Here is a 24,448-nt window from a genome sequence, read left to right on the forward strand (position 1 = left end):
ATTATTTTCCTTAAAATTACACGGAAAATAAAATTTTATGTGAAAAAAAATTAAAATAAAAATATTTCAACAATAATCATAAAATCTCAAAATGTTTTCATCCCAAAAAATCCGTACCCCAAATAGGCTTCCAGGAAAAATATAATAGTGTGGGGAAGTTTAAAAATAAAAATTAGAAAAATCAAAAACTGAAAATCACGAAATCGAGAATTAAAAAGAATCATCTTCCAAAACATGTTTAAATCGATTTTAGATGACGAAAAATGATATTTAGATCAAAATCAAAAATTTGGGTATTAGAGGGTTAAAGAAGCTAAGCTTACTTCACTGCTCACGTGCTGATCAAATATCCTTTCTACATAAATAAGAAGTTTAGATTTTTTTCTATTTTTTTAATCAAGTAGTCATAGATAAACGCTAAATTTTGACGATCACTTTCGAATTCTTTACTTGTGAAAACTGAAAGATTCAAAACTTGAGAACAAAATGGCTTCTGGATCAATTTTACAGGTTAGAAAATTTGTTATTTTTATTCAATTTCAGCTCGTAATAATGCGTTTATTTCTAGGCGACGCCTGATAAAAAGGCAAAAAAGAAAAAGATCGTCATTATGGAGCCTAGCGAACATGTAGTATCAGAGAAAACTAAAGTATATGTAAGCATGAATAACTTTATTCTTAAAAGTATAGTTTATCGTGACCGTTTACGTCCATAGCGCAAGTCAGTTTTTCCCGGAATTCGCGAAAGTTTGGACATGTCACTAAATGTAAGTTCTGATAATTCGAATTACCTATGTTTTTCTTTCAATAATTCAATCGATTGCTTCCCGCAGTCTCGTAGACAATCCTCAACAGGTAATTTACTAAGTAGCTTAATGAGCTCAGGTTTCCCATCGCTGCAATCCAGACGATGGACTAGCCGTCGCAGCACAATGGTAATTATTCATCAATATAACTAAAATAGGAAGGAAACCCAAAATTTTACATACTTTCCAGTATAAGGCACCCCGGTTCCAGAACAACTATCGTATGGAATCGCGCAATCCATTCGTCCGCGAGCGAGTTCAGTTGATCGTCGATCGATATCTCACTGCATTCGTAGAGCAACACAAGTACAACCCGAGACGTGCCAAACGGTTAGCTGAAAATTTGAGTGTTGATCTTCGCGATGTAGTGAAACGGTGCGGCTTCGAACGGTATCGGATATTGGCGGTGGTGACTGTTGGCGATAAAAACTCCCAGGATTTCAAATCAGTTATGCGTTTCGTATGGGATGCCGACAAAGATGGATACGTGAATGTTGCTTACGAAACCTCAACATATTTTATAATTGCCACAGTATTTGCCGTATATTATGAATAGAAGTGTTTTAAACAAACTACAGAACAAAAAATGTTATGCAAAGCGTGCGGCGTTGCCACTGTCTCCCACTTATATGCTAAAAGATGTAGGTAATGATATTCTACGTGCATACCAAAATATCCTCTTCTCAACTTTGGAATAACCATTTGATTGTATTGTAGCCGCATGGAATTTCGGAATGGATAAAAAAATCACACTATATACCATTCACATAGTTAATATATTTCACTAAGTCTTCAAGGTAAATCTGAATAAGTCTATTAGTTAAATTTTCCTTTAATATCTGAATTTTGCACTGCAAATCTATTAGGTATCAGAATAGATCTATTGACTGGCCTACCAGGTTTCACTAGGTACATGTGAGGATTGCTTACGTCTATCGATGAGTTACACAAACTCCATTTTTCTCGCACAGAAAACCAAAAAAAATAACAATTCTTAGTACTAACTATCAATTTCGAAACAAAACAATATTAGACAAAAATCGCTTGAGCAAGATTTGAAATTCCCGTACAAAATCTATCCCTACATTCGTGACGTTCTGTTTGCCTTTGGTGATATCAGCTTACAGCGATGTTTGATGTCTGTTTTTGGTTAAGTTGTCGCCAGTTTACTGACTAGATACGATTCCATGAAATAAAATACTGATATCCACATGCGAAAACAAACTTCCCACAAATAAACACACTAGCATATAGAGATCATACTAAATAAAGATCATATTCATTTTTTGACCGATCAATCGCCATTGGAATCAACAACCTTGGCTATGAAAGATCGGTCAAAGTGATGAAAAGGGGAAGAACTGGGTTCGATTGCACTGTTTCGGGACAGCACTTTGTGCTGGAGTCTTTGGTTGTTGACACTTTTCGTCGAGCTATTGCGAGGAGCACTTTCAAACGTTTGAAACATTTGTTCGAGATTCTTGGCATTCGTGGGAGTCGTTGCGATATTGGATTCACCTTCATCTAGATTCCCTTCGTCGTCAACACGTTTGTCATATATTGAAATCTCGTTACTGCTTGTTCCGTACTCACTGTTTTCTTCCGGAATGGGCGTCTTACTGCTGGAAGATTCTATACGAACCATTTGAGCAAATAGTTCATCGTCGATGAGAGAAATCGGTTCATGGCAGCCATAGAAGGGCACTTCATCCGTTTTCCGGAATTTCTCCGTGATAACTTCGGTAACCTCGTATTCGATATCATCCAGATCATCATAACAGAATTTACGTTTGCCGGAAGGCACCCGCTGAATTGGGACTCCGGTGGTTGCACTTGAGTTGCCCTCAGTGTCCATTGGATCATCTTCCACATCGAGGGGTGGATTGCGGTATTCCATAAACGAAGTAGATTTGTCCATTGTAGATCTATCAGCCGGAGTTGAACGATTATCTATAAAACACCATAATATGAAGAATATGACATTATGTATTTTATTTGTACATTTGCATTAGCCGTGAATGATTCCTTGGCCATACATACGTAAACAAAACGTTATCGAGTGGTAAGAACAATAGAGCATTTGTGGGAAACAAAAATGGGCTGACCAGATTTACAGGGTGCGGTATAAAAATGTGTTAATAGTTATTTATGTAACGAGTTGCAAAAAGTTGATTTTTTCAGCACGAGTCGTACATTTATCCAACGAGGCTTGCCGAGTGGGATAAATACGAAGAGTGCTGAAAAAATCGAGTTTTGCAACGAGTTCCATACAAAATTTTATGCAATGATTTTTTCATTATACAACTCATTTGAGTTGCATAATGTTCATAATGCAACTCAAATGGGTTGCATTATGAACATTATGCAACTATTTTTCATTATGCAACTCATTTCAGTTGCATAATGAACCAATACGGAACATTCGGTCATTATGATACTGAAATGAGTTGTATAAAATATAAATTATAATACTGAATTGCATAAAATAGTTTATTGTTATGCAATTTAAAAAAGTCATATTTTTACAAGGTAAATGGGCCGTTCATAAACTACGCAGATTTTATAGGATAAAAGAGAGCTCTGGCCAAAACCTACATTGCACGTAAATTTTTAAATTGTTGTATGGAAAAAAAACTTAACGAGAGGGAGGATTGAGGGTTTGTCAACCAAAATATGGTCCACGTATTTATGCACGAACTTGTAATGAACAGTCATTGCGGAAAATGTGGAATCCAACTTAATGCTAAACTTGATTTTTCAGCTCTCTTCGTAAAAAAATGCACACCGTGCACAGGTGCTAATCAAAGAGTTGCATTCTTTGCTAGAATAGTTATTTTCAGCACTGGTTGCATTAAGGATGCAGTTCAGAAGGAATTTCTTGGCCTATCTTGATATATGGGAAATTCCTTACCTGAATCGCTCAAGCAATCATTTTTCTTCGATCGCAGTTCGCAATTGCGAAGAAATAAAATTTCAAATGGCAGTCACTATAGAGAGTTTCTGTCAAACGCTATCCTGCATAAACGATAACCATAAGACGTGCTTAACCACTCATTCGGGATATAATTCGAACAGTATGCGGTATTGTTGAACCGTCTACATTACGGTCCGTGTACGGTATCGGTTTATTAGGACATATGTCCAAAGGGAGTTTTTATAAAAAAGTGCATGTACTTCAAAGGTTATTCATTAGAACCGCATTTTTGGAACTCTTTATTCAGAATATGTTTAGAAGTAATCATATTATGAATTCGATTGGAAATCAAAAAACTTTTTTTGAGAAAAATATTTTTGCTTATTTTGAGTTGTTTACAACATACATCGGAAGTGACGTATATGATAGTGCATCATTGAACGCACACAGCGCACCACACCCGGTACTGAAAAAAAGTGTCGCTAGTCAAAACGTCGCTATTCGGTTTGGTGCTGGCGCCATAATACCATCTACCAGAGCTGCGGCAACACACGCGAGCTGAGAACAGCTTTCATCGTGATATGCAGAGGCGCGTGATCGGTTGGTGGCCGATCGACGAAAGAATGTGCAGGTTGTAGATCAAAGGCCGATTCTTCAACTTCAGCATAATAAACGTGCACAGCCCACACTCCGAAAGTACTGATGATGACAAGGACGCATTTTACGCGCAGCTCGAACGCGAGTATGATCGCTGCCCAAGCCACGACGTCAAGATCATCATAGGTGATTTGAACACTCAGGTAGGCCAGGAGGAGGAATTCAGACCGACGATTGGTAAGTTCAGCGCCCACCAGCAGACGAACGAAAACGGCCTACGACTTATTGATTTCGCCGCCTCCAAAAATATGGCCATACGTAGCACCCTTTTCCAACACAGCCTCCCTTATCGTTACACCTGGAGATCACCACAGCAGACGGAATCTCAAATCGACCACGTTCTGTGTTAGAGTGCACAACCCCTTGCTACTTAGTGTACCTGTTAGACCTTTTTACTGCTTATCAATACTAGTATAGATTCGATATAATGTTCACCTTTTTCGATATATGTATTTGTTTTACTTCTTCAGTATCAAGTTAACCACGAATAGATAAACAACGTATATGTTTTAACTCTCGAAGTGTCTCGTATATGTTTTCTCGTCCAAAGCCCATCCGAAAACCGTTTTATTCTGATTGACGGACGGCACTTCTCCGACATTATCGACGTCAGGACCTATCGTGGCGCCAACATCGACTCCGACCACCAAAACCAACAAAGCAGCGGGTAAGGACGGTATCGCAGCTGAACTCATCAAGATGGGCCCTGAAAAGTTGGCCACCTGTCTGCATCGGCTGATAGTCAGGATCTGGGAAACCGAACAGCTACCGGAGGAGTGTAAGGAAGGGGTTATCTGCCCCATTCACAATAAAGGCGACCATTTGGAATGTGAGAACTTCAGGGCGATCACTATTTTGAATGCTGCCTACAAAGTGCTATCCCAGATCATCTTCCGTCGTCTGTCACCTAAAACAAAAGAGTTCGTGGGAAGTTATCAAGTCGGCTTCATCGACGGCGGGTCGACAACGGACCAGATCTTTACCGTACGGCAAATCCTCCAGAAATACCGTGAATACCAGGTCCCAACGCATCACCTGTTCATCGACTTCAAAGCGGCATGCGGCAGTATCGACCGCACAGAGCTATGGAGAATCATGGACGAAAACGGCTTTCCTGGGAAGCTGACTAGACTGATTAAAGCAACGATGGACGGTGTGCAAAACTGCGTAAGGGTTTCGGGTGAACTATCTAGTTCATTCGAATCTCGCCGGGGACTGCGACAAGGTGATGGACTCTCATGCCTACTCTTCAACATCGCTCTGGAAGGTGTGATGCGACGAGCCGGGCTCAACAGCCGGGGAACGATTTTCACAAAATCCGGACAATTTGTGTGCTTTGCGGACGACATGGACATTATTGCCAGAACATTTGGAACGGTGGCAGAGCTGTACACCCGCCTGAAACGCGAAGCAGCAAAGGTCGGACTGATGGTGAATGCCTCAAAAACAAAGTACATGCTGGTAGGGGAACGTTCATAAATTTCGTCCAGCATTTGGGGGAGGGGGGGGGGGTCTAGAAAAGTGTGACAGGACGTGTATTAGGTATAGGACAATAGCGTGACAGAGGGGGAAGGGGGGGGGGGGGGTCTGGAAATCCCGAAAAACGATGGACGTAATAAATGAACCTGCCCTAGGCGGAACCGAAAACGACCGGATCCGTCTGGGTAGTAATGTTACGATAGACGGGGATACTTTCGAGGTGGTGGAGGAATTCGTCTACCTCGGATCTTACTGACGGCTGACAACAACGTGAGCCGTGAAATTCGGAGGCGCATCATCAGCGGAAGTCGGGACTACTACGGGCTCCAGAAGAAACTGCGGTCAAAAAAAAATTCACCCACGCATCAAATGCACCATGTACAAAACGCTAATAAGACCGGTAATCCTCTACGGGCACGAGACATAGACCATGCTCGAGGAGGACCTGCAAGCACTCTGAGTTTTCGAGCGACGCGTGGTAAGGACGATCTTCGGCGGTGTGCAGGAGAACAGTGTGTGGCGGAGAAGAATGAACCACGAGCTCGCTGCGCCTGCACTTTACGGCGCACCCAGCATCCAGAAGGTGGCCAAAGCCGGAAGGATATGATGGTCAGGGCATGTTGCAAGAATGCCGGACAACAACCCTGCAAAGCTGGTGTTTGCAACTGATCCGATTGGCACAAGAAGGCGTGGAGCGCAGAGAGCACGATGGGCGGACCAGGTGGAGCGTGACTTGGCGAGCATCGGGCGCGACCGAGGATGGAGAGCGGCAGCCACGAACCGTGTATTATGGAGAAATATTCTTGATTCAGTTTTATCTTGAATTTGATGTAATACTAAATAAATGAATAAAATATTCAGAATATGTGCGGTTAAAAACATTCCACCTTGGGTATTTTTCCGCTTTTTAGACATTTACATAGGAAAATAGAAAAAAAAAAATGAAAAAAATAATAGAATCTCCGAGGTTGACCAAGGTACTAAGAAACATATATTTTTTAATTAGTACAAAAGCTGTTTAGTATCACAACGAATGCAAGTTTGCGTTGCGCATCAAATTTGGTTACAGTTAACCCTCTCTTACCCATGGTAGCACAGGTGATCCACTACTTTGCACTGTTCATTTAACTCTAAAACAAAAACGAGCAGAGAATTTTTGACCAAATCTGGCATAATAGTTCATCAAACATATACAAACATCTGACGAAAAAATGGGAATGATCTAACTTATCCTGTATTTGTATGAACAGTGCAAAGTAGTGGATTACCTGTGCTACCATGGGAAAGAGAGGGTTAAAGATAGTTAAAGTTGTTAATATTCATCGGATCTGAAGAAGAATCACTGACGTCAGTTTGTTTGCTAGTCGCGACGAAAAAGTTTTGCCGTTTCTCTTTGTCGGCATTTTCGTTGAAGTGCTTGCACCGAACAGGACAGACGATCGAATAATCAGCTCAATATCACGAGAAAGGCTGACCAGAAGAAAAAAAATACAAAAAAAGAAACCACACTTGATTCGGAATCGAACCAAAACCTTCGGATTGGCAGTGCACTAAGCGTAAGCATACCAACAGAGCTAATTCAGCAGCTCGAAAAGGTGGAGGCTAAATCATCAATCATGGTTCGCCTTTTGTCTGCAGTCATATGCCATGTGACGATTACATGTTCGGCTTTCGTCATTGCAGAAGAAGACAAAAGGGAATGACGAAAACTATAGCTCCCTGTTTTATTTTCAGTTCATCCTCGTCGTGGTTTCTTTGTCGGTCGCTGATGATGATGCAAGTGACGGAGTTTTATTTGCTGACGAACTTTTTTAGTTTTTCGTCGTTGGTCAGTGACGAAACTGATGGTTATCAACCAACAATGCATACATTCAGTAGGTCAGCTCCAGAGGCACGTTCTCCTCTATTTGGATACTTATGCGAATTTCATACATTTTAAAATAGTAAAGTGGAAGAAAAGGTTTAATGAATTTACAAAATTGACACATGTCATCTTGGAAATCAATCTTTCATTTCAATGTAAACTGTCTCATCCGTTACATGATAATACTTCAATCTGATTTTATCTAGTGAAAATTGAGAACATTGAATTTCCTCGTCTACCATCACCATCAGTAATCGTACAACCACTGCTGTTTTCATCATATTCTCATTAGTTCCACATTGAAGAATGGGAATGCTAAGATATTTTCTTTTTTTATATGAGTATTGGCTTGTTTTATGTAATTGATTTACATATTTTAATTTTATAAATCTTACTTTCCAAATATGTGTTATACAAACGGAATATAGTAACAGGCTGTATAATACATATAAGTTTTGACAAGTTAAATATTTATCACAGTTGCTTTACAGATCTGTGAAAATTTCAGCTCTGCAAAATAATGCATTTCCATGATATATGTTTACAAAGATGTTGATGACGATTTTTAAAAGTCAAACTTTTAAATATGCATAAAATTTAAACTTAGTTAAAAAAATCTAGAGGGCCCCAAAAGTCTTGAAAATGTTATTTTTCTACATTTTCATGCGCTTTCATGCCCTACTAAAGAGGTCTCTGATCACGGGACTTTTTTTTTTGTTGTAGGTACAGTGCTATAGAAGGATTTTCTAGAGCAACTCTTACAAGAATTTTAATCGGAGTCTTTTGAAAAAAAAAAAAACAAATGGTTTGATTTTTTTTAGCAAAATATGATTTAGCCTTTGACTTATTTTCTTATTAAATTGAGCATGTTAGAATTAAGAGAACAGAATAGAAAAATGACAAAAATTACTTACGGAATTCGCAAAAGAAATTTGTGGATAAATCCTAATAAGTCTTGAAGGAATTTGAAGAGTTTCGATATTGAAAAAAAAACTAGCCTCTGCCCAGCAAATCCTATCCCACAAGCCTGTGTTGTTTCGTTTTAGGGTGTGTTTTTGTTTTCTTTATCTTTGTACGCTCCCACCGCTATCGTTTGTGCGGGAGCGTAGCGCAAGCAGGGAGCATGCGAAAACAAAGAGAAACGTCGAACCACAAAAATCAGCACAAAGAGAAACATTTTTGTGCATCATTTTTGAGGCTCCCGCAAAGTTGATGGACAATTTCACCGGCGTTTTACGCGGTATGATCGTTCCGTTCGCATTGCATGACACCATTGCATACATAAATACTTGTACGCTTGTTAATTATTGATTTTATGAGCATTAGCATATTTATGTTAACTCCCGGTGCACAAAGTGCCTCAATTTTGAGCAAACGCACTTTTTTGTACAAACAAATCCGCACATGTTTCGGTGTACACGCTAACCTTCAGTTACCCAGATTGGTGTCAAAGCGACCCAGATTGAGCAAAACTGCAGTTACTCTAATCTGAGTAAAGGCACTTTTACTCTAATCTGGGTTACCGATGTTGGTGGCAAAATCTGGGTAACCGGTACCCAAGCTCCTCCTGGACCTTGATTTTGTTAATTTATTTCCAATTTAGATTTTTGATAAAAAGCTCCCAATTCCCGTGTGCTGTTCACTCACCTGATGCAGGAAAACAGTTCCCTGGAAGAATTTAACTGTTTTCCCGTCATTTATCCTCATATTTTTCGAGGAAACGCCCATAATTGCCAGCGTTCGCCTGACCGCTGCCATATTCTCAAGCCGGAAAGTGGCAAAGTGCCGATTACCCAGATCTTTACCCAGATTCAACCTATCTGGGTTTTCGGGTTACCCGGATTTTGACAACTGCTAACAACATGAAACTCCGGGTAGAAACGACCCAGGCGATGGGTAGTTTCAGGTTAGCGTGTAACAAGCTGCAAGCAGGAAGACGAAAGAAATCGAGAGAAGCCGCTCTGGGATTGGATGCGGGAGCGTGGTGCAGATTTTTTGTTCTCTTGTTTTGCTCTGAGGAGGATTCCATTCGGGAGTTCGAAGGTACGCTGCTGCCACCTGGAAAAAGTTTACTGTATGCGTGAAGAACCGATTTTTTAGCATGGGGAAGCATAGGAAGTCAGTTTTCAAATGCTTCTAAAAAATTCAAAACAATATTCAATTAAAAGCGGGTTGGTGTACGTGATGAGAAATTCAATGGACTACCCGCTTTGCGCACAGCCACAGTTGATCAGCAGGAGTTAATCAATTTAATTTTGTATGGCGAAATGCATCTAAACTTGAATTATTTGAAATACAAAGCTTTTCCCGAAAAAATATTTGGTAGGCTTAATAGTGGTCACCATTGTGCACAACCACTACCAAATATTTTTTCGAATAATGTATTCCACTTCGATAAATTTGCCTTTAGATGCTATTCGCCATACAATATTTTTGCGATTTACTTTTAGCGATTTTTCACGCATAGAAGCTAGCGCCACATTGGTCGATGCGGAGAGTAGGAAAACAGCCGATGTAGGTAATTCATTGGCAAACTTTTTAGCATATAATTTTGATTAAAAAGTTTTTTCCCAGATTAAATACTGATTGTGTAGAAAACGAAGATTCTTATCCCGTACATCAATCCGTTTTTAATTAAATAATGTTTTGAATTTTTTAGAAGCATTTAAAAATTGACTTCCTATGCTTCCCCATGTTAAAAAATCGGCGCTTCACGCACATGATCAACTGTGGTAATTTGCTTCGTAGTCCCCAATCTCTGAAACTCCTACATAATTTTATTGTTTACTTCAAAAATGTAGTAAACTGTGGAAAATCATTAGAAGGTGCTGAAAGCAACTTTAAGGACAAACGTCTTGAAATCCCGCTTGAATAGTGCACCAGAAATTCGGACGCACAAATTTCAAGATGCAAACTTCAGACAACAGTGCATTTCATTATTCTTTGCTTGCTCACTTGCAATAAGCTTAAAATAAGCTCAGATGCGCTGGTTTTGTTTACGACGCGATTTGTGCGCTCAAAATCGTGAGTAGGTGCCAAAGTCGGCCATTGTGGCGGCCATTTTGGGATTCTTACAAGTCGGTCCTTAAAGAGGGCAATGAACTTCAAAAGTAAGTTAAAAAGTATTTACATTTAAGTTTTTCATATTTTCAGTGCATATGAAATACTAACAAAAAAAGAAAGGTACTCATACTAAAATAGAGACCAGCAAACAGACTGCTTGGTGGCTAGGTATGCGGGGTTAGAGTGAATCTCGGCTTCATACAGGGGATACTCAAAATAACTGAGACAAGTAAAAATTTTACTTTTCAAAAGATGTTTAACTAGTTGTAACTTTTCAATAAGGGCATCAAATTTTTACTGTGAGTTCATCAACTAGTATCAGTGGTCCAAATTTGGAAAAGATCGGGCTACTCTACACGAAGTTATAAAGATTTTAGAAAAGGGTATAATTATCCGATAGCCAACTTTGAGCTGTTATATCTCCGAATTGAACAAACCGAATTCAATGAAATTTTGATCATTTATGACTATATAATGAGCTATAAAAAATGACTAAACTTAAAATTCCTTACACGAAAGAACATTGTAACGATTAGATTATTTTTCTAATATAACACCAATTTATCCAAAACTTCATCATGGTTTCAAAATTTGAGATAGTATTGAGTTCATTTCATTCCCTCTAATAGACTTGAATATATTTATGTTTCAAGGGAAAGCAACCAAACGGCCAGCATTTAATTACAAAAGTAATAGGATGCATATAAAATATAGATAAATTTACTAAAAAAACATAGAATAAATGAAATTGCTATAACTTTTTTCTTAACAATAATTTCAAATTAAGTCAAATGTTTTTCAAATTTCATTATTGGTATTAGCCATAAATGATCAAAATTCCATTGCAGTCGGATCTCAAAGTTAGCAATAGGATAATTATACCTTTTTCTAGAATCATTCTAACTGTAGAATTGCTCGATCTTTTCCAAATTTAGACCACAACTAGTTGATGAACTTACAGTAAAAATTTGAGAAAATTTGATGCCCATTTCGAAAAGTTACAGCTTGTTGAACACTTTTTGAAAAGTGAAAATTTTACCTGTTCCAGTTATTTTGAGTATCCCCTGTACTGCTCCCATTCGCACAACAGTCCCATGTGAATAGGAAACCCAGCAAAAATGGGACTGTTATGCGAATAGGAGCAGTGTACAAACAATATGTGGATTAACGAATGGATTTAGAGGGAGCGGCTGGAAGCAACTACGCTAAGCATCCCAATTGGCTTCTTTAGCGGTGTTGAAATAGTTCCATATTCTGAATCTGCATGCCAAACTGAGCCGAAATCCAAATTTTCATGAATTTCGGTGCCCGGGAACCTATTTTAAAATCGGTTTGAAGTTTGTATGGGAGCGATTTGTCGAATCACCCCTTGTCGCATTTTGTATTGGGCGGAGCTGTCAAACAGTTACCTAGCTGTCCAAAGGTGATGTCAAAAAGTTTCTTTGAAATTGATTTTAGACACCAAAATAAATTTCTAAAAATCTGAAAAAAATCATAGTGCTCTTTCGTATTATAATAAAAAAATGTATATTTTTCAAAATTAAAAAAAAACCAGATTGGATCCCTTCTGAGCAACTTTTTTATATTGAATAAACTCTGTTTTACGTTTACTATGAAAGAAAATTTTAAATTATGCCTGGATATTTACAGTAGAATAGTGTTCCTCAGTTTTGCAGTTTTAATTATGAGCGATTTGAAATAAGCTCGCAAATTTGTATTCATTCTTTAAAAGATGTACGCGACTGCTTAAAGCAACTGCTTCAAATCGTTTCGGTGGTATCTGCACATTGTTCCTCGGGTAATTTACGAACTTATTGCAGAATACACCTGCATAACCTTAACGATGAAAGAATTACTGGAGTTTCAATTGTATTTCTGCGATTTAAGAATATTCCCACAAAAAACATTGCCCATGAAACAAAACTCCATAGTTTTATTCTACAGAATGAACCATTTCACAGAATTCCATTCCTCAGAAAACAAATTTCCAAAATTCTTTTCCTAAAAAAATATGCATTGGGGAATGGTTTCCGAGGGAATGTTATATATCGTAAAATGGGGTGTTAAGAACTCATGGGGTGTTAAGGGATTCTTTACACACTACTTTGAAAAATCGCCAAACCGTATAAAAATTGATTTACTTATTCCAAATTTTCTTCAAATGGGTGTTGGAAATAAAGGCATACTATAAGGATTACCACACATAAATATACGTTTTTAACTGGACAATAAACATCAAAAATAGAACGGCATTGCTTTTTCTCAATTGAAAACATTGAAACATTCATTTGTAAGGTAAGATATATGCCGGCTGTTCGGGTCCATATGAAGTTAACCATCAATGTTTACTTCTTTTCCCGATCAGCCTAGATAGCTGTGTAGTGTCGGTAGCAGTTGTCTCAATTGGCTAAGAATAACACTACCAACACTACGGACCACCTGTTCCGGGGGTAAAAATCCACTAAACAGGGAACCCCAATCCAAGGTGTCAGGCTACCCGTGCTGATGGATGAATGGTTGAGTTTAAAATATGTTCGATCTTTAACGGAGCCCGTAACGTAGGTAGATCGCCTTTATGAGTTGCGTTACGGTTCAAGATTTACCAAACCGAACCCTAGTGACATCCGGTTTGTCAAGTTGGGGTAATGTGTTTTGGTAATAAGGATTCACGGTACAAAGTCCTTGTTACTGGTGACAGTTTCTAAAATTGCATTTATTCTGCCTTGCTGATAGTTAAAGAATCGGACTTTGCCCACCCGAGACTACACTTGATGTTAGGAAAACAAACATGCTTTACGTATCCAATTGGCTTCTTTAACGGTGTTGAGATAATTCGATATTCTGAATCTGCATGTCAAACTGAGCCGAAATCCAAATTTTCATGAATTTCGGAGCCCGGGAACCTATATAAAAATCAATTTGAAGTTTGTATGGGAGCGATTTGTCGAATCACCCCTCGTCGCAGTTTGTACTCGGCGGAGCTGTCAAACAGTTGCCCAACTGTCAAAAGGTGATTTCAAAAAATTTCTTTGGAATAGATTTTAGATACGGGGGCTTCGTGGCCGTGCGGCTAGAGGCGTCAGTCATCTAGACGTTTCGTAAGCCTCGGAGTGTGGGTTCGATTCCCGCTCCAGTCGAGGAAAACTTTTCGTCAAACGGAAAATTCTCCACTGGGCCACTGGGTGTTATGTGTGTTGTCCGTTGTCATATGTTAGTGCTTGTTCAGTCTGTACAACCTCGGTTGAAGACGGTGTAGAGTCTTAAAAAAAAAAAAAAAAAAAAAAAAAAAAAGGTTCTAAAAACCTGAATAAAATCATAGTGGCTCAGAAAAAGGTGCTCTTTCGTATAAAATCAAAAAATCAATATATTTTTCAAAATTTAAAAACCCAATTGCGTACTAACCTATCAAGGACTGTTAAGTTCTAGTAATCCAAGGACTCACGTGCATTCTTATTGTAGGACACATTCTCTAATTTGACAGAGTTTTGCAACTAGCCTAAAGTCCCGGGTTTTTCTTTGTTGTCCTGGGACTAAACTAGAAGCAAGACATGGATGGGGCTAGAGTTCCGATGCATGGATAAATATCAGTACCATCGTTTTGTTTTTCTCAGAATTCGAATGGATTGTGTTTGATTAGGGGCGCTCTTTCACTGGGATTAAAATCTCTATGATAACGGGACCTTTTCATCGCAATCGATTTCTTGCACCTCTGGGATAACAAAACAGGAACTGTACAGAAATCGATGCTTCATTGCCTCTCAATGATAATGGAGTAGTACGACATGCACTAAATACTAAGGATACGGGTAATGCCACAAAAGATCTAAATACTGGTCGCAGTGGCTCACCCGAACAGAAAAAAAAGGTAAGATATATTATTAGGAAAAATATGTGAGTAATCGTAAGGTGTTCTACAACTCATTTCAAACGAAACTAAGGTAAAATATTTGATGTATTTAACTAAGGTGATTTTCGAACACCGACATTTTTGTGAAAAAAGTCTAGTTTCATAAAGTGGTGGGGTGTTAGGGGATTGAATTTCTCATATAACTTTTTTATTTATATCATGAAGTTTTGAGGCGATTGATTCTTTGTATAGCAGTTAGTATTCTGAATGACGTATTACGGATTTCATTTTGAGTCATAGACATCCCAACAGTTGCTATGGATGATAAATTCAACTAATACAATATGGATCTTAAGAAACAAGTATTAGATTGGTACATATAATTAGAAAATTGGTCAAATGCTTAAACTTAATGCCGCAGTAGTCTCCTCTTTACAGATATTTGTGTTCTTTAGGTGTTTTGTTATGTTTTAACGAAGGCGTATTCTTCAAAATAGATTCTCCGTCTGTTTTCTTATTTAAATATTTAATGATAGGCGCTAAAACGTGACAGTTTTTTGAAAATGTGGAATATGATCACTTGTTCCATATATTATGTAAACCAGACTCTTGAAAAAGAGAGTATTGTGCGTAGCAAAAAAAAACACAACTATGACGATTACTTTCCAAGGCCTTCACTCCTCTTCTCTCCTCTTCTTGGCGTAACGTCCTCACTGGGACAAAGCCTGCTTCTCAGCTTAGTGTTCTATGAGCACTTCCACAGTTATTAACTGAGAGCTTCCTCTGCCAATGACCATTTTGCATGTGTATATCGTGTGGCAGGCACAAAGATACTCTATGCCCAAGGAAGTCAAGGAAATTTCCTTTACGAAAAGATCCTGGACCGACCGGGAATCGAACCCGTCACCCTCAGCATGGTCATGCTGAATACCCGTGCGTTTACCGCCTCGGCTATATGGGCCCAAGGCCTTCAATGATGGACAAAATTTAATCGCAGTACAAATGCCACGTGCAGTCGCAGCAGTCATCATATCACCCGGCCATGTGGCGATTTATTTTCAAGAATTATCAAAGAGCGCTATGATGGAAAATTTGAAAACAGGTCTGCTTTCTTAGGCGACTGTGTCGCGCGTATCTCTGACTGCGGGTAAAAGTAGTCGCGAAAGTAGATTTTATTTTGATTCGTATAATATTTATGAAAATGACTCATGGCTGCTAAAATATCTCGGAATCTAATATACGACCCAGGGGCGTACAATTTCGTTTTAATGATACACTTTCATGCAACATTTGAATGAGTCACTTCAAGTGTTTCATACATTTTTCTAATGACTCGGTCGTTAAAAAAAACTTTTCCACTCATCGTAGCACTCGGTAGTCTCCCACCCGGTCGCATTGCTTGTGCTTCACCCGTCAGAGCATTAGTGTCTCACTGGTGCGCTCTAGTCTCTCAATGGTTACGGGCGCCGGTTAATTGGATTTAAGTGGTCGAATTTGTTATCCTCTTTCATAAAACATAATTATCATTCTATTGGCGTGCACCACTATTTAAAAATGTGGTTTAAATAGTGTTTTTAGCATGTTGAAGTATTTCAATGACTCATAAATGAAACGAAAATCCAAGTGTATCATCCCATGTTTCATACACACTTGTTTCTGTAGCAGCAACGAACGAGTGTGTTGCTGGGTGAGAGATGAAGCATCACAGCAGTCCGTTCGCATGGGAAACGATTTGCTACAGTCGTCGTACGTCATGTTTTCCTTTCGAAATTGCACGACCCTGATACGACCCATCAGCGATGTTCCAGAGTAGAAATATCAACAGTAAATACACAGTTTACACCCTGGGCCATCTAATGATGCTTGCATATAAAACATTTCAATATATATATTAGACCTGTTCACTTTGAAACTTTTTTTCTCTGATTCTCCGTGACACATCAAATTATCAATCCACATGCAAAAACAAGTCTTCAGTCCAAAATTGAGCCAAATTGATAGAGATTTAAAGGTGTACACACTTATTTCTGAATTGCCTGTTCGGTACTTTTTTGACGAGATTATAACAGCAGTACGATCTCGGTAGTTTCGGTAATCGATTTTACTGAGGTTCAGTAAAACAACTGTCAAAATCGTATGTAAAAGGTAAACAATGCATTTTTGCTGAATGAGTTCGGTGCTCAGCAGTTTTAATCTCGTCAAAAAATTACCGAACTCGGTAATCAAAATTAAGTGTGTATCAAATCGATTTTGTGTTTTTTTAACCGTTTTCACAGAAATTTACTCATAAATCCAAAAAATTGCTCCGAAAGGGTGCCGAAAATACCGTTAGGATATAGTTAGTACAATACTCTACAACTTTGCCGAAGACACTACGGTGTTTAAATTGCTTATTTCGAAGCTATTCAATAATTTTAGTTGAGAAATCACGAAAAAACACGATTTTTTTACGATTTTACATATAAAAGTCATGTAATTTTACATTATTTTAAGTGACTAAATTAATTAGCTATTTCTCCTTTGTGTAACGAACATTTCGTCCATACATTGTTTTTGTGTAGGAATTCGTTTTCAATGACTAATTATCAAAAGTATGTCACGTTGATACTAAAAATCGCGTAGAGTTGCCAGCACGAATTAAAACAAAGTTACCCATGATTAAGACGTCATGCCATCGTATTCTAATGTCTTTTGATTCAAGTATCAGAAATGGCGCAGATGATAAGGCTCGAGCCTGCGGATCAGAAGGTCCCAGGTTCAAGCTCAAATACATAATAAACTTTTTTTCTTTCTTTGTAGCAGTTAGGATGATGAATCTGCCATGAGCCATGGCCCATGACTTACACGCAATCTCCCAAATAATGATGATCGGGATCTGCCATTTAAACCCATCCCAGGACTAGCTAGATATTTAGTTTACTTGTAGACAAGAAATCGTGTCGACGAGATCAGCCGGACGAAATATTGGACATCTGTTTGATACCGATTAATTTAGCTAAAACAATTCAATACGATGATGGAACTGCTCCTGGATGCAAAATTTATCATACAACTGTGGAGATTACTTCCATCTATCTAGCCACAACTACACGATAAAGGGAAACTTCATTCTTACTATGCACTCTACGGTTTCGAAACAAGGCTATGATTCCAAATTGTAATGAGATGCAGAGCGTAGTCTCATTAAGTTATAGCTGGATCGAGACGCAAAAAATCCTATTTCAGGGCTCGAACCATGAATCTTCGAATCGGCAGTCTCATGCTCAACCATCTACACCAAATTTAAACTGATGCAGATGCGACAAAGAAATGTAATGACGTTTTAATCATGGGTAACTTTGTTTAATTTTGTACTGGCAACTCTATGCGATTTTTAGTATCAACGTGACATACTTTTGATAATTAGTCAATGAAAACGAATTCCTACACTAAAATGATGTATGGACGAAATGTACGTAACACATAGGAGCAATAGCTAATAAAATTAGTCACTTAAAACAATGTAAATTTACATGACTTTTACATGAAAACCGTAAAAATATTGTATTTTTTCGCGATTTTTTAACGAAAATTGTTGAATAACTTTGAAAAACGCAATTTAAACACCGTAGTGTCTTCGGCAAAGTTGTAGAGTATTGTTCCAACTATATTTTAACGGTGTTTTTGGTACCTTTTCGGTGCAATTTTTTGGATATTGGAGTACATTTTCGTGAAAATGCTCGAAAAAACACAAAATCGATTTGATACACCTCTAAACCTTTATCAATTTGGCTCATTTTTGGACTGAATACTTGTTTTTGCATGTGGATTGATAATTTGATGTGACACGGGTAGGTCAAAAAAAGTGAACAGGTCTAATATATATATATTTAAGTGAACAAACAACTGTAAATACACATCCTTGGTTGGAAACTAAGTTGGTCAGTCTAAACTATTCAATTTGGTTACTCTAAATAGTAACTGTGAATAATATGTTTGTTAAAAATAAAGCCACTCAGGTACAATTGACGGTATTTTTTCAGATTTCGAAGCTTTAACAAAAAAAACTCATATACAAAAGTAGATGACAATGAAATGTCTGTGCACCTTCAGGACTATGATAATCTTTTACGATGATGTTCAAGAAATATTACAGACCCTGGTTACAATTAATCGATTTTTATCTTTCCTTGAAATATAAGAAAGGGAATGAATGTATCCCTTGAATTCCTTAACACCCCATTTTCATATATTCCAAAAATTCGCACATTTTGTTAAATATCTTCAATTTCTCCAAAAAATTGTCAAATTTTGTAATCTATATGCGTAACAGGATGCAAGACAATGATCGCACTGCTTTTCCTGAAAGTTTTAAGAAGTAGAATCTATGAATTAGTGGAGACGAAAAATTTTTCCGTCCCTTAACACCCCATTTTACGGTAATCAAATCTACAATTTCAATAACACTATCATTAGTTTTTTTTTTGCTTCTCAGTGAGAAATTCAAAATTTCTTAAATGAAAAAAAAAATCTTCCTTCGATCTGAAATCTTAGCTCAATGAGACGAGACGAGTCTCACGAGGTGTCTCTTGAAACACGTACCCACACTGACTTTTTGTATGTGCGTACTACGATCTCAAGGATTAGATTATTCGAAACGCATTTCAAATTAGCTCATGGCACACTGTCTCATTCATGTATACCATCAGGGTACCAGATTCCGCTCATCTAAGGCCAGTTTCGCAGAAAAACATCATCAGTTAAATTTGTAATGTTTTTCCATATGATGTTAGTTCAATCTAAGTGCAATCGGATACAAATCAAGATTTATGTAGAACTTTTCATAAAAGTGTGATTTTATTACATTTGGTGTGAGACCAAAGCGGTCCTAATTCCGCTCATGAACAAATTTATATCATCTTTTGAATAGACTTTTGCGGAAAAGTGCATTATTTTTGCAACTCTATGTTTTACAATCATTTTTTCCTGTATCGTAGGAGTGTATAATAGGGGTTAAACACACTGTGTACTAAAATCGGCAGTTTTTACGATTTTGACATATTTTTTCACGTGAGCGGTTATTGGAACACATGAAATTACGTACAACTTTTTTGGACCTAATAGCCGCTCAAAAAATTTCATTGGTTTGTTTTTAAAATTTATGTAATCCGGTAAATATTGCATAAAATGGCTTTGCTCTCGTCTAATTTATATTGTCCAAGAATATCAGCACCAAAAAAAGTATATTTATGTGTGTAAACTTATTTTTGCAACAGTGAGCGGCTATTGGGTCATGAGCGACTACTGGTACACTAACGGTACATAAGAAATAAGACACTCTGGTTTGGCTTTCTATTCAACAGAATGATTACCTGTTATGTGGCTTAGTTGGTTAAAGCGTTGGTCTAGCGAATACGGCGTCATGGGTTCGAATCCCACCAGAACGCGATGTTTTTCACAAATTCACCCCTCAATTTGTCGATTAGTTACATTCTGTACCTTATAATTTATTACAAGTTTTTCTGTACTCACCCCATTCGTCCTCCAAGGAATTTGACGAAGTGTCCTTATCTGTGCCGGTCGTTTCCGAACTTGAGTTAACTTTTATGTTGCACCCGTCTGTTGAATCTTCTCCATCGTCGCTTCCTTTCAAACCTTTCGAATTTAGATACTCATCGTAATACTCCCTAAAATCGCGACTGGCAGGATCTCCGTTGTTGTTATTGTTGTTCTGCATATCTGCGATAAAGTCGTTCCAATCGTCCAGCTTATCGAAATTGGTACATTCCGACTCCCGGTCGTCTTCGTAGGAACAAGGCGAATCGTATCGCTTCGAGAGCCCTTTATCAGTGCTCTGCGAGTACTGGGAATAATTCTCCTGGGCGTGTGAAATGGACAGTGAGTACGACAGGGAGAGCGAGCGCGATTGCTGTTGTTCGTCCGAACTTGCACCGTCGCCAGCGTCTTCGCTATCATCGTCACCAGTCAGCTCCAGCGGATCGTCCTCATTATCTAACGTCGTTTCTAGAGATTCGTTGTGACTGCTTATGTCCACTGGGAAGGCACTGTCATTTACTGGATGGTCTGGAAAAATGATAACAATTTTAACCATAGATAGGAAATCCCTACTTCATGGTGGGAGCTCAAATTGATGCAGTGTCCACCTACACGTAGCAGCCTACCTAAACTGCTATCTAGTAGATTTTTGGTACCGTAAAACAGGGTATCATTGATCAGCGGGGTAACATTGATCGGCTCGACCGACCTCATGAAATGTTCAAACAAACATTTTCAATTGAATCAGTTTCTGCTAACGCATGGTATTTCGCAATCTGCTGTTAAGTTTTTTTTTTTTATCTTTATTTAAGAAGTTTTCAGCTTGAGCGCTGGTTCGCCTCCTCTTGCTGTTAAGTATTTAGCTATAGGACACTGCACTTTTTTGATTTTGTATCGGATTTTTACGTTTCTTTACCTTTTACAAAATTTCTGTAAGAGTGAAAGAGAAGGAGAGATTTCATGCAGTGCCCTATTAAATAACGTGGAATTCATGAACATTGAATTTCATAAGCATTGAAATAAATTGATTTTTCCTTAACTATGGTAAACATAACGCAATGAGATATATATTGTTAAACATTCATGCTTGGTATGATACCTACAAACAATATAAGGGTAAAACCACTGTATTTATAACTTTAATATGATATCTTAGAGTTGGATCTAACAAACGAAACCTTTATAAAAGTGCTTTTTTCAGTAAAATGTACGATTTTTTTTTAAGTAGGCTATCAATTCCTTTTTATCTGCAACGAGATTTTTAGCCCTAGGCTAGTTCATCTCGGGACCCACGCTACCTCCCTCCCGAAGGAAGAACCCACATTTGTGAGTTTGTCGGGAGTGGGATTCGATCCCAGGTCCTCGGCGTGATAGTCACGTATTTTAACCATCACACCAGGTCCGCTCCGCATCAATTCCTCAAGCAATTGCCTACTTCTTCTTCTTCTTGGCGTAACGTCCTCACTGGGACAAAGCCTGCTTCTCAGCTTAGTGTTCTATGAGCACTTCCACAGTTTTTAACTGAGAGCTTCCTCTGCCAATGACCATTTTGCATGTGTATATCGTGTGGCAGGCACGAAGATACTCTATGCCCAAGGAAGTCAAGGAAATTTCCTTTACGAAAAGATCCTGGACCGACCAGGAATCGAACCCGTCACCCTCAGCATGGTCATGCTGAATACCCGTGCGTTTACCGCCTCGGTTATATGGGCCCATTGCCCAAGCAATTGCCTACCTTTAGGCGTTATTCGCGATTTAGAGGATTTTAATCCTAAAATAACTCAAAAAGTACATAATTTTGTAAGTACTTTAACTTGCAAACGAACATTGAAAATAAGTTAAAAAAAAATTATTTTAGCATGTTTAAAAGTTTCATAATACTTTTTCGAGCATTTTAAACACATAAGCAGAGTGCACGTACTTATATTAAAACAATAAAACATGTAACGTTTGCTTTAACAAAAGAATTATTCAAGGAAGATCGAAATAAAATATCGATCAATGTTACCCCGGATTACGGTACTATAAACACTGGTGGTGATTAAACTCTGCTCTCTGCCAGCTTGGTCGAGGCAAACCTCTTTTGTATACATACAACCTACAGTTGGATTTGGACTCAGGGCCGAATATGATCCCAGCAAAGCTAATAATAATTTCTCAATTAAAGTTTCCCCTTAGGTATATGCTGTACCCATTCACATAACAGTTCCAAGTGAATAGGAAACCTAGCAAAGCCAGTACTGTTATATGAATCGTGCACCGCAACGCCATGCCAAATGCACCGCGACAATTAACAATGATAATTTTTGCATTTCAAGATTGAAAACCGCTCCAAACATTCTTAAGATTTTTATATGATAAGTTTTTGATTGAAAAATAATCTATCAAGTATTTCGTTACAATTTTGAAAACATTTTTTTTTCATCAAATCTTCAAAATATTGAACTTACAAGAAATTGGCAATGCACTTCGGAAAATTATCTGTGTAATTTTATATAGGTAGTTGACCAGTTTCCTTCGCCTAACAAAAACTGTGAAACTACGGGTTTACATTTTACGAGTTGAACAATGAACATTGAATTTCCGATATTTTCCCAATGTGTTTATCCGACCGGGCATCTACTCACCTGTTTCCAACAATTCCACTTCGCGAGGGGCGGCGGGAATCTCTGAAACCGCTGCCATTGGAACGTCCTTCTGATCGCCCAGATCAAAATTGGACAATAGGTGCTGCATATTATTCTCGAACTCCTGCGATAGCCTCGATTCGGCCGGGCAACAGATTCGGCTCCCACCGCCGCTGCTGCCATAATCGATGTGAGCTGACTGATTCAGATCCCTGACGAAAGTGCGAAAATCCATCGATGTCGGCGCTGAAGAATCCGCCATCCTTCTTCGGAACTGTTTTCTGCTGTGGAACTAGCAGCACTCCGATTATTTTAACGCATTTCACGATTTAGCCCAACGAAAAAGACGAACATTGCACAAAAATGTTTTGGAGTTTTGAAATTTTGTTTTTGTTTGCTCGGTTTGTTCACTGACGTTTGTTTGTTTACAACCTATATTAGGGTGCCTCCACAAGATGTAATTGATCATTATAGTCCATTTTACGAGCCGATTTTATGAATGAATTTTGACAGAAGGTAGCGTCCAATAACCCGTGAAAATCAATATTTATCATCATCAACATTGTTGTCACTTCGTAAAATGGCTCATTCTAAAAGACTCAATAGTTATGATAATTATTGAGTTCTTTAGGGATATCCAGATAACTTTTCATAATCGGATTCTTCGCCAAAAATTAGTCGAAATCCCAAATTTCTATTTTTATTCTATTGGTATTGGAATTCAATAAACTCACGTTATACTTAGAAAAATGAGCTCTTTCGATTAACCTATAGAAAATAGCAATATTTTGTTCACTAAACAACCCAATTACCAATCCTTCATTTCAAGAATCAAGAAAAATGCTTGGAGAAAAAATCAAGCTGCTCTAAAAAATGTTGTATCTTTTGAAATATTTTTGCAATAGCAAAATATGAAATCACAAGTCTTGTGAAATAGAACAAAATTTTGAACGTTTTTGTATAGTTCAAGGAACCACCCTATTTTTGAGAGATTGCGCTCTCTCGTGTGTCATGGTTGATCCATTCGTCGTTGGTTGTCTTTGTATACGGTCTCGAAGCCAACCCAGCACGGAGGAAGTTAGGCGTTCGACACTGTTAGGCATTTGTTAGTTATGTTGCTCATCGAAAATTGCTGGAGAGCATAAATCATAACCTCGAATTTATGCTGAATGTTCGATTTCTTCGCGCATCATTGTCAGTTGAGCAAATGGCAGTGGAAAAAAACTTTGTTAGTTGCGGCAGCTTGAAAATCGCGTTCGTCGGTCGAGAAAATGAAATAAAAAAGTCGCGTCTCAATTAGTTTAAACCCGTAGGAACCATTCCAGTCGTTCCGTCGTCCAACTCGTTAGTGCCTCGTCGCTGCTGCTGGCCAATAAGTCTTGTTCGTTCTCGTCGTATTGTCGCCGGAACCAGTCATCACCAAAACAGTGTCCGATTCCGTTAAGTTTGGATTCATCGTGTCGGTGAGTCACTTTAATTTTAATTCAATTTCAAAGCCAAGGGCTGAAAGTCTCTTACATAGGGGTAGGCGGGGCATTATGGACACCCGGGGCAGAATGGACACCCTCAATATTTTGAAATATGCGAACTTTTTAAAACTTTTAATGAATGGAGAATATAGTTCATTTGTCTAAAACGTAGTTTCAGGAAAGAAACA

General features: G+C 38.2%; 2 protein-coding genes across 2 annotated transcripts; one reads left to right on the forward strand and one right to left on the reverse strand.

Moving 5' to 3' along the window:
- The first annotated feature begins 314 nt into the window (after nt 1-314).
- On the forward strand, nt 315-1,796 carry LOC115254769 (dynein light chain Tctex-type 5-B). The gene is made up of 5 exons (XM_029852437.2): nt 315-510; nt 569-655; nt 716-766; nt 833-934; nt 996-1,796. The coding sequence occupies exons 1-5, from the start codon at nt 487-489 to the stop codon at nt 1,359-1,361; spliced, it is 630 nt and encodes a 209-aa protein (XP_029708297.1). The 5' UTR covers nt 315-486; the 3' UTR covers nt 1,362-1,796.
- On the reverse strand, nt 1,563-23,220 carry LOC109430542 (dentin sialophosphoprotein). Its single transcript, XM_019706608.4, has 3 exons — nt 22,792-23,220; nt 20,141-20,692; nt 1,563-2,755 (listed from the first exon to the last, which is right to left on the reverse strand). The coding sequence occupies exons 1-3, from the start codon at nt 23,051-23,053 to the stop codon at nt 2,100-2,102; spliced, it is 1,470 nt and encodes a 489-aa protein (XP_019562153.3). The 5' UTR covers nt 23,054-23,220; the 3' UTR covers nt 1,563-2,099.
- Between the last annotated feature and the right edge of the window lie 1,228 nt (nt 23,221-24,448).

This window comes from Aedes albopictus, chromosome 2 (genome assembly GCF_035046485.1).
Source record: "Aedes albopictus strain Foshan chromosome 2, AalbF5, whole genome shotgun sequence".
Lineage (NCBI taxonomy): Eukaryota > Metazoa > Arthropoda > Insecta > Diptera > Culicidae > Aedes > Aedes albopictus.